At 35.8% G+C, this 11,594-nt stretch overlaps 1 protein-coding gene across 1 annotated transcript; it reads right to left on the bottom strand.

The window, feature by feature from the left end:
- Positions 1-254: 254 nt before the first annotated feature.
- On the bottom strand, positions 255-8,069 carry FAM196B (family with sequence similarity 196, member B). The gene is made up of 3 exons (XM_009700330.1): positions 6,748-8,069; positions 4,096-4,170; positions 255-441 (listed from the first exon to the last, which is right to left on the bottom strand). Exons 1-3 carry the CDS (start codon positions 8,067-8,069, stop codon positions 255-257), a joined length of 1,584 nt encoding a protein of 527 aa, XP_009698632.1.
- Positions 8,070-11,594: the final 3,525 nt, after the last annotated feature.

The following is an 11,594-nucleotide window of genomic DNA, read 5'->3' as shown; positions in this document are numbered from 1 at the left end:
AGCATATGAAAGTGCTCTTGGAAAAAATGAGAAAGCTTCCTTTAGAAAGGAACAATTTCTTTCTGAAAACAGTGTCTTCATATACTTTTATTCAGTGAGATGATTTAAGTAAATTAAATTCTTTTGATTTTTCAAATACTCTAATTAAACATTCTTTAGCTTTGTGATTTTGTAATAGCACATTTTCAGGTGTGTGCTCTCAAACCTCTTTCTGTTCTACTGTCTTCTGAAATGTAAAAGGATCCATAAGGAAGTCAAATCCACCAGAAGCATTTTCTTTTCACCTTTTTTGTTTTTCTTCTTAACTCTTTTTTCTGGGGAGCTGGATGATCAGATGGTAGCTTCTGAGGGGAAGCTGAAGCTGGATTTTGCTCTGCATGATCCAGCGTTTTCAAAATCTGATGAAATCTTCCTTCTTGTTGTCTGAAGTCATATTCTACACTATGGAAAAATGAAGAGATTTAAGCTAGTGAGAAATTCCCTCTTTAAAAAACATATGGAAAGGATGCTTACTTCATTAAACTAATTTGGCATTATTCAATACTAGAACCTGGTTAAAACACAAGGGTGTATAGGTTGCTGCTTTGAAAGTAAGTTCATCTAAATCTTTTCTGAGGGAAGCCTTTTTCTTTATATGAGTTAAGAACTTTGGTATCGTGCCCAAAACAATGGGACAAAAATTAAGGGATAGAAAGTGAAAATGTACTAGGATGGCTTTCAGTGCATTGTATTCAATGATCAGATTTTGATACTGTAATCTCACTCAGTCATATGCTTGGCATGAATTGAAAACTCTGACATGCTTAACTCTGTTAAATGTGAATGTCTCCTGCTAGGAGACCTGCTAGGACTAAAAGTATATGAAATTAAGCAATAGGTAAGCCTTTGAGATAAGTGGTATTAGTTAGCAGGAAAGTAGAATGTAACTCATTTTTTTCATTGAAACCTATAATTATTACTGATGTCAAATAAGAGCCAAAATCTTAATTAGAAAAGAGCAGATATGTACGCAGAAATAAAAGTAACGTTCAAAAGAATTACGGACAGTGATTAAGCAGTCTGATGCAACCAATACAGTTAAACAAAAACAAGCAAAGAAAAAATAAACCCACAAATTAAAAAGGTGCAGTGCTGTATGGTTTTTCTTGATTTCAACCATCTTTTCTGGGCAGGAGAGTGGGAGTTGTATCAGTTATGTCTGCTGTGGAGCTTTTAGCAGGCAGAGGGGAGAGTAGAAAGGAGCTGGTGGCATTTTCCATAATACGAGCTCTTTGGGAGGAAAAAGCCATCATCAGAGGGCACTGAGTAGAAGAAATCTATAAAACTAGTAAATATGCATATGTTTAAACACTATTAATTTTGAGTATTTTTAATGTATATAGAAATGTGTGAACATTGTTGAATGATATGATAAAATGAACTAGAAGCTTGTTTCCCTTATAATTAATATGTTTGGGGCTTTTTAACGAAAAAAGAAATCTCAGCTGGAAAAAAGAAAGCCATAGGATTATTCTAATTTGGAAGAACTGGAGAAGGATCTCTGGACAAGGAGCAGTAGATAATAAATATAGTAAGTAGAAGAAAGTGATACAAATGACAAATTTCATCAGTGCCTCTTCAATTTTATCAGCTTATTGCTAAAACTGCAACGTAATACTTTTCAGTAGTCACCGATCACGAGCACTGGAGAATGGAATGTTTGCTTTATAGCATACATAAGGATAGCATCTGCTCATGTTCCTTTTTTTTTCCCTTCTTCAGTGTTTCTAATTTAATATTGGAGAAATCATCTCTAGAGGCAAGAGGTCAATTCAGTCTTCATTTATTACTATCCCTTACATGCTGGGATAGCAACTGAAAACAAAGTTACTTGTGTTTGTTTATTATAATATAAATGTTTGTCTTACAGGATCTAGATTGAAGGTCGCAAGTCACCTCACATAACCCTGCTGGATAGCTGATAAAGCTAAACTTAGAGCCACTATATACCTGGTCACTGTTAGACTGAAAAGCTTGTTATTACTTTACCACTCAGTGTAATCCACACTTGGATTGATACGAGATTAGTACACTGTCTGACTCGGGGACTGCTTAAAATGTGCGTGATAAAGATGGTTCACCTAACATTCGGCTTATACAGTGTTTGAATCACTGATGAGTTAGGCTCTTTACGAGTAGGAAAACGGGGAGCAAGATGAAACACTTGATTCCATGATTAATCACAACAGTTAATGCCTTGTTAGTTAAAAAAAGTACTTGCATGGATCTTTTAGGCTACATAAAACACAGGAATTGAATGGATTTGTCTAGAGCAAAACCTGGTAACAATTACCTCTTTCAGAATGTCACCTAATGAGTATGTTATGAACTTCAAATATTAGTTACTCAGAATGCTTTTTTTCATAACCACGTCTTGTGGAACATCTGTATAAAGTGAAAACCACTATGTTTCCTTGCTGTCTCCTTGTTTTGTCTCTTAGAACTAGAAACTCTTTAGAGGAACTGTGTTCTCTTATATGTATTCTACTAGTCATTGCACTGTAAGCCTCCAGGCACCATCATCATTATAAATTACCTAGTAAATCAAAAAGGCACATCAACGTTTTGTTACTTCTTACACTGCTTCCTTCATGTGCTTGTTGCTCAAGATCTTTCCTGTACTATAGTGAAATTATGTAAACTAAAAATGCAAGGTAAGCATCATAGTTTATTTTTCTGAAGAGAGAAGGCATCCCATGGTAAAGGGTAGTTTGTACATAAATTTGAGAGAGTTCCTGTGTAGTCTAATAAAAATGTTCGGAGATTGTTTAGAGACAATGACCAAGTAAAGGAAATCTGTTTTGTCCTGGGTCTTCCTTTTTATATGGATTCAGTGTACGCTCTTGGGTAAGTCATGTAACTTCCTGGAGTATCCGGTGGACTGTGGAGAAGACTAGCAACTTGGTGTCAGAGGAGTTGTGGTGTTTCATTTGTGATGTGTCAGTTACCTTGAGATTTCATTATCAGAGATTTAGGACATCAGTACTCGACTGACTTGTATGCTGAACAGTAGTTTCCAATGCTGTGTTCAACATTGACTACCTAACAAGCTTATTAAATTTGACTCCTGTAGAAAATGTGATGTGAAAAACATTTCCATGTGGATATAGTCTATTCATTATATCCATTAAAAAAATTTAGTCATAATGCTTACAAACTGGTGAAGCTAATGGTCTGCCATATCCTCTGAAATAAAGGAAAAGTTTTCGACTTGAAAGACAAATTCTCTTAGCCTTTATTTTTGTAAATGTAATCAAATAATTGAAGGTTTGGGTTTTCTGCCTCATAACTGAGGTTTCAGAGATTAGTTAATGTGTTTGTAGATTGGTGGAAGCTCTATAAAATCCACTGCTGAGTGGACAAGCTTTGTGTGCAATATAATGAAGACTTTGCACCTGCTGCCTTTTTGGTTAATGGGTGGCAAGCTGAAGAGTCTTAAAGTGTGTTTGTATAGAGATAGCATTTGAAACATGTACAGCTTCCAGAACACAGCACTACGAAGTTTTTTGGTCATAAGAGTTTAACATAAACTGCAGTTTAAATTTGGAGTAACTTATGCTCAAATTGCACTCTCTCAAAATAGTAACAAATAACCATTTACTGAAGTGAGAAGCGTGGGAGTTTTGGTTTTGTTTTGTACATAAACATGAACTGTAGCTGTAGCTTACTGGCATTTGGAGATTTGAGTCTTTTTCTTTTCCGAGATCTAAATTTATTACAGAAATCCTAGCTTTAAAAATGTAACACACAAAGGGAATTTCATCATCAGAAGTGGCAAAGGTTTACAAAGCATGCTAGTAATAATAATGCTGTGAAACATTAGTGGGAAATTTCTATTTGAATTCTCAGAAGTACAGTACCTCTTTCAGATAACAGCAGTATTAATTGTTTTCTACTTGGGGAAACAAACAAACCACCTAACACATACCATTTGGTCTTTTGTTAAAAGCTGGATTAATAATAATTGAGACCTTTTAGAGCTGTGAGTAAAACGTTGTATTGTACGTTTCTGAGAGATCCACAGACAATACAAAATTGTGTGAAGGAGTGAAGTACCTGTAAATGATACATGCGGTGTTCTGACAGGTGCTGCAGTTGTTGAGGTCTTGACCAGTGTGATAGAAGTTACGCCTGTAATAGACAGCGGTTCATGTAATATGTATTTATAGATACGTTAGCAGATCTCTGAATTTTTCATGAATAAAAGTAATTCAGTTCACCACTGCTGTTATCCTTACTAAAATTTCTAGTATCAAATTCTAAATTACAAGGTTGCTTCAAAAAAACCTAAACCATATATTGATTTATGTTTTTGTCTTGCATCTTTCCTGCCTCATGCTATTAAGATTCTGGTTGTTGGTTCTTGCATGAATACTTGTTATGAAAACACTTAGAGATGTGAGTGCTTCTTAAAAACACACTTTAAAGTATTTGAATGTCCATGCTTTTCGTGAATCGATCTGATCCCTAGCCTTATGCTTTCCATTCTTTCCCATTTTAATGTTTCCTCACTTGAGTAAAAACAAGTCAGATCTTTGCTGCTGATTCCTTAAGCTTGACACTTACTGGATTCCACGCACCCCACACCCCCCGCCTTGGATCTTACTGCTAAACTGAACTTCTGGATTTTGGTGCTTCATAAATGTTTTTGCATTTCTGTTATCAGTATGTGTATGTGAATTTAGTCTGTTGTGTCGTGATGGTTACTAAGTTGGTACTATAAAATTGTATGGGCTTTTCAGATAGAGAAAAATGACTAAGAACAACCCTCTGAGAGAGGATAGTTGGAGCTGAATTATATGGGGAAAACGTTATATGAAATAAAAATTAATGCAGGCACAGTGGAAACTAACAGAAGTGTTTTCATGCTAACAGACAGATGGACATTACTGGTTAATGTTTCCAGATAAAAAAGGTAATCTGTACAGATTAAAATTACATGTTAACTATTTTATATTATTTTAACTTTTTAAATGAATGTAAATTCGTATTTGGAGTGTGGGTTGGGGAATTATTCACCTGAAATGCAAGAAGGCAATGTCAATTCCCAGATAAAATACTTTGAGAAAGAAAGAATTCTTCAGAATTTGTAAGAAAATTGCAGAGTATAAAATTGTGGCTTCAGTTAGTTATATCCTGACAGTTTTTGAACAGCCATGCAAACCTTTTGTGACCACATGGGAACAAGTGCAAAGATTTGGTGCTGAGTCACGTGAGCAAATCGATGTCATGTTCTGTGCTATTTCTGTGCAACTGAACCTATACAAAAATCTCAGTGCGGCCTTCTTTTTGTGATGTTTGGAGAGTTTGTGTAAATGTGGAAGATTATCAGAGTTATTCCTTAATTGTAGTCACTAAATACTATTGATGCACATGATCTGATCTTAAAATTAAGCATGCAGTTTTATGCACAAACCGATTGCACATGAATGATTATTCTAGATGCCTAAGCTACCTGTGCTAAGTATAAAAGTAAATGTATAATAACATAGACTTCATGGGTTTTTTATCTTTAAAAAATAAAGTGAAATGGAACTTTTATTCTTTTGATACTTTGAAAAATTTATATGTGCGTTTTTTGAAGACAAAAATTATTTGATGGATATACTACAGTATCATAAAACAGAGCTTTAAAATGTATCCTAGATGCATTTACTGTAAGTAGGAGCTGCTGTTAATCTTTTGGAAAGCATTATTAGGATATTCTAAAACCTGTTTTGAGCATAGAAATATTTAAAATTCTGTTTCAACCTTGTCCTACATAGGTGTCCAATCTTTAGACATTAGTTGCATTTATAGTAGTATTATTGTTTATAATGCATAAATAAGTTACACAAATAATGCTGGCAGCCTTGGCTAATAGTCACTATGAGAGCATACTAAAAATAAACACAGGTCACGCGTTCTTATGATAGTGCAGAAAGCAGTCATTCTAAAATCTGGGATTCCAAAGTGAGTTCTTGCTAACAGCCTTCACATGCTGTATGTTCAGTTTTAATCCCTTTTAAGCACCTACCTCCACCTCCTGTGAAATCTTCTTGACATATTGAAGCTCTTGGAAGTTTACCTGGCATTGTGCCTTTAAGGCATTCCCTTTAAGCAGCTGTGTTGTTTGTGGTATCATGAAATGTAACTAGCAGTGTGGTCCCCAAATGTGTCTAGGTGCTATGCTTTAGCCACTAATTCTTTTGATTGCTTGTGAAGGCAGTAATGATTTATTGAACAGAAGCATGTTTTTGCTGATATAAACTGTTTCAGCAATAGGACTGCTTTAGCACTAAATGCGTATCTGACCTTGCTAGTAAGACATACTTGGCTTGCTGTAGTTTTCTATTACACTACATTAGTACATAGGCTGTTGGGTTTTGCTGTTCTACTGCATACAGATTTTAGCTAGATGGAGACTGCCAACTCTCAGGTGTCAGTGGCTTTGTATCTAATACCATAAATCTAAAATAAAAAGGCAGTTAATAAACTGTGTCTCACACTGGGTTTAGTAAAGGCAGTGTCAGCTAAAGCCAAACTATAAAGAGTCTTAAGAGGCCCAAACACTAACAAAAGGGTATAAGATACCATTTTTGCAAACTGATCTTTAAATACCGCAGGAAAGATTTATTCCCCCCCCCCCCCCCCCCCAGCAAAGGTTAAAAGAATGCTACCATCTACTTTACACTTCCGATGAATTCTTAATATTAAAATGCACCATACCCTTCACTGAGGGCTCTGGATTTTTCCAGGTCTTGGATTACATTCAGAAGAACTTTAATCTTCTCCTGGTTCGACTGCAAGGATTCCTCTACAGACTGCAGCCTGCCTTGTAGGGCACAGAGTTCACCATGTGCCAAATGAATTTGTTTTATTTCACTAATCTCTTCATTGGTTTGTGGTTTTATTTCATTCCTTGGCAGATAAGACTTTGTGTGAAATCCTTCTAAACAGCTGTTACACTGGGAAGCATCTGACTGGGTAGAATTTTTCTCAGTTTCAGTATTACATGACAGAATAGATTTTGATGCATTACTGCTGGTCAATGACATTACTATGTGATCATTATTTGTTAATGTCACACAGCTGGAGTCTGTTTTGTGCTCTCCTGCCTGTTGATAGTCTCTGAGGAAACAAGGAGATGAACTGTGATTTGATGGAGGTGATAATGGAGTAGTTTCCTTGGTGCTTGCATCTTTGCTGGCTACAAGCGACTCAGAATCACTTTTAGCTGCTTCATGAGAGTTCGAATGAGGGTTACATTCACTGCGGTTAGTAGAATTGCTTAGGCAAGGGTATGCTTTTCCGGAATTAGGTGACAGCGTGCTGTTTTCATTATTTTCATTGCTATTTATGGCGCTAGAAGAATGCAGTGAATTACTTAAATTCATGGTTGTGTCTGGTGCATCCATGGAAACATTGCTGTCTTGTGGAAAACTCACGTGTATGTATTCAGGCACCTGTGTAGAAACAGTTGTATTCTCTGATACTGAGAAATCATCTGAGTGGATAGGTCCATTGCTTTGTGCTTTTGATGGTCTTTGACTTAACTGACCGTCCACCTCACTATTCCTAAATCCATCTTCCAAATGGTTACTTATTCTTAAGTAACAGAGATCTGAAGACATTATGTCTTGTTCAGAAAGATTGCCATTTACTTGGATAGAAGTTGCAGGCTCAGTTGGCATTTCTGTTAATGATTTGCTTACTGTCAGCTTTTTCTTTTTAAAAACCGGGAAGTGTTTCCTGAGGCTAGGAGATGTTTGTATGGCAATATTCCGAAGCCCCTTCTGAGCCCTTGGAAAAGATGGAGGTTGATGTAGCAAAAAATTGTGATCCCTAAATATTTCTGGTTTTCCAGTCATGAATGCTATATCTTGGGCAGGGTTGGTATCCAGTTCTGTCTTTGTGTTCACACCATCATCCTTGAATCGAACTTGCTGAGACTTGCTCCTGCGGTGGTGTGGCTGTCTCATAAAATCAGCTGAATCCAGACTGTTCCTTTTCAGTAGCACTGGGCGCATTTTCATGTTTTGCTGGGCCATTGAGTCACAATTTAAGGTCTGTAAGTAACGTGTTTCTTTGCGACCCATTTCATGTGTCATTTGAACTGTATATTAAGATTGTTCCTAAGATACAGATGAATACTTTATTCCTGAAGAAGCTAAGCTTTTCATTCTTCTTGTTGTTATGTATCCTTATAACTGACGTGCTCTCTTTAGGAATACTCTTTCAAATTTCATTGCTGATTAGACCAAATGCTAAGATAAAGAAATTAAATATCAAATTTAAGGAAAGATTTCTTGTAACTAGGGAATGCAGAAATCCTTGTGTTCTGAAGCTAATGTGATCTTTGTATTAAAAAATTGCATCAGGCTGTTATGTTTACAGGTAATAATTTAAAGGTAAGGTTGAGTCTATGGCTTTCCTGATGGCTCTTATTTGACAGTCAGCTCTCCGTTAGTCATCCAGCTTTTTTTATGATGGACAGGTCACATATCCTTTATTTGCATGTTGTCTAAACAACAAGCGTAATCACTTTTGGGGACATTTTCATTTCTGGTGCATAGTTTTACTGATAGAATATATCCATTGATACCAAACTGAATAGCTTCCCTTAGAGAAAGATTTTCTTCTTCAGCCATCTTTTTAATGTTCCAAATGAAACCAATCTTCCCAAATGGTTAAGCAAAATGTAACCACTTCTGACCAGGCAAAAATACAGCATCTAGTGGGATTCAGTGAGAGAAGTTATTGATGTGTGGTTGTTACTTCAGTTCATGCAAATACAAGGCCCATCATATCCAAGAAATTGTTTCATTTGGGGAAGTTATGTAAATACTTTGGCATCAAAGGAGTGGTCCAGACTGAATAACCAGCAAATGCAGCATAACAGGAGATGTTTCCTGAAAGTAAAAAGACAACAGTTGTAGATGAACAAACTGCCAAAGACTGTAATTTTCTTCTACTGTCTCCTAACAACTTTGCATCTCTAGTGTTTTTCTAACTTTGGCAGTGAGATACTTGTCTAGAAACTGAAAAATGTTTTATCTTTTTGAGGTGCCTAAAGTTTTCTTCGTGTGAAATACAAAACATCAAAAAGGAATATAAAATATTCACATTAGTAGTTTTGTCTTTGTGATCAGTACTCATGTGCAGGCCTGAATCTGGTCCTAAATATACATCTTAAAACGTAAATCTTCATATTTGAAAATGGCTATTAAATCTTGTTATGGATGAAATACAGAAAAACTGAATAATACAAATGGGATTTCTTAATTTGAAGGCAAGTTGAGGTTCAAACAAAACTCAGAATTTTTAAATATTTTTGTGGAGTTGCTCATTTTAAAGTGTTTAGAGTACAAGTCTTGGTGAAGGAAAAATAAGTTTGTTTTAAAATGTGATTAATGCAAATGGAACCTTTTCTGGGGACATGAAATCTGTTTCCCATGCAGTATCAATTATTTGGGAATCAAGACTGAAATTGGCTGCACATGCATGTACAGTGTTCTGCTCAGTTTGCATGTGGGAGACTGGCCTGTAAAGCTGTGGTTTGTCACATTTGTCCAGAGCTCATCATGGAAGAAGGAACATCAAACATTTTGAGTGACCACTAAAACTTCCATTTCTGAAAAACAGGGTGACAATAATATAGTCATAGTGACCATGTGACCATAATAACCTTAGGAAAACTGGAGGAAAGTAAGAGAATATATTTTATTATGGAGCCAGCTGTTACCAAATTTTACTTGCAAGTATTGTAGTCTTTTTCAAGTGTACCCCCAAAAATAAATCGTTGACCCATTTGTCACAGCTGGCATTTCTATTATGAGAATGTTTGCCACAGAGACATTTTATTCATAAGTTAAGGTGTAATGAGCATTGATCGCTTCCAAGTTCTCTGTATTTATTCTATAAAACAGTATTAATAGTGAAATTTGAAGTGCTAATGGATTGTCACTCCGAATTCTGGTTATGGATGCATCCCCTGCATTGAGTACCAGAATGGGTTGTTCATAAGTTCATGCTCAAGCGTACACATCAATGATTCTTTTAAGCTAGGCGGTCATACCCAGGCTCTTTAATAGTACATTTTACTGATTGAAGGGTTGTGCAGTATATTGTTTCCTCTTTCCTGGAATGTGAACCCATGTGCTATGATGTGTTGACCAGTGGCACAACAGGGTATGGGAAAGACATGTAAAAATGCATTGCTAATGATCATGTGATGTACTAGAGCTGCAGTAAGAAAATATAAAGGCAGTAAAAGTGAAAACTGAGTCCAAGACTTCACCCATGTGAGCAGACAACTTCACATATGACTAGCAATCACATAGGCCAAGATTAATCTTGTTGCTTCAATGTTTTTATGTCAAAATGTAAGTTACTTTGACAGAATTTTGTTGGGAACCTTTCTGTTACAAATTTAGATTTGTTATGGCTTCCTGAGATAGGACATACAGGTGAGTGTATGCCATATATAGTTTGTTCAAAATATGTACTTGTATGCATTTTAGCCAGGACTTCTCACTGCAGGTTTCTACACTGTTAAGGATTGTTTTGCTGTTTCTTACCCAAATAATGTGACAGACTTCCTCACAAATGTGAATTCTACCCAAATCATTCTAGAATAGTTTGAGCCAAAATTTGGTGTTTGCAATGAATAGTGCTGGACTAGTAGCAGATTTTAAGGCCTGAATTTCAAAACTCTCTTGTGAGATATACAAATATGTACATTAATACCAAATTTTACTGTCATGATATGCTAGCAGTAAGTCACTTAAAGCACTGTACTACTTATTCCCTGGAAGCAAGTATGCACAATAAACAAGTCAAACAGTTTCTGCAGATAAAGTTCCAGTGCCAAGTTCTGAATTCTCATATCATCCACTAATTACTGGAGGCTTTTTACAGTTTTGTTTGAGAATTTATCCAGATTTTGCAGTAGCATTCTCCACTTCCCCTCACAGCTGCTGTGTTCCAGGCAGATGGACGACTTGAAAAGTTATACTTGCCCAATTAAATTCAGAAAGAAGCTTTACAAATCTAATCCTTTGTGCTTTAGATACAAGTAAAAAGCCCTTAAGGGTTTTAGGAGAGCTCTCTGCTTTGGCTAGAGGCATGTGAGCTAGATTCTTGCATTCTTAATTTGCAAATTGGTATTTTAATTCTGTGTGATTTTAGCTACCTTGGCATCGGCTAGTGTGGGTTTCTTATGAATTGTTGTAATGAAAGTTTTGATGCTGTTATTTTGTATTAAATCCAGCCGAAATAAAAATACATATCTAGATAAGAATGCTCAAATATTTGAATTGAAAACCCAAACTAGTGAATTGCAATGAGTTATAGATGTCTGTGTTTAGATTAACAAATCAGTGTAACACTACCAATTACTGGGTTTAAATCACATTTTCCCTTGCCCAGGATATAATTCCTCATTCTTTTCTGGCACAGCAATTTACAGGTCTTGTTTTGCTCATTATTTCACATTGACTGAAGTATGAAAAATTCTAAGGATCTATTTTATAGAAAGGCTTTCAATGTATGAATTTAACTTATACCACTCATAA

Source organism: Cariama cristata, unplaced genomic scaffold, assembly GCF_000690535.1.
Source record: "Cariama cristata isolate BGI_N322 unplaced genomic scaffold, ASM69053v1 scaffold9185, whole genome shotgun sequence".
NCBI classification, from domain to species: domain Eukaryota; kingdom Metazoa; phylum Chordata; class Aves; order Cariamiformes; family Cariamidae; genus Cariama; species Cariama cristata.
Note: the sequence above shows the minus strand (reverse complement) of the source record. Positions and strands in the feature narration are given on the sequence as shown.

Coding starts and splice junctions, on each gene's coding strand:
- FAM196B (XM_009700330.1), bottom strand. CDS start 8,069: ATGGCCCAGCAAAACATGAAAATGCGCCCAGTGCTACTGAAAAGGAAC. Junction 4,171..6,747: donor TCCAGAGCCCTCAGTGAAGG/GTATGGTGCATT, acceptor TGTCTATTACAG/GCGTAACTTCTATCACACTG. Junction 442..4,095: donor ACCGCATGTATCATTTACAG/GTACTTCACTCC, acceptor ATTTTTCCATAG/TGTAGAATATGACTTCAGAC.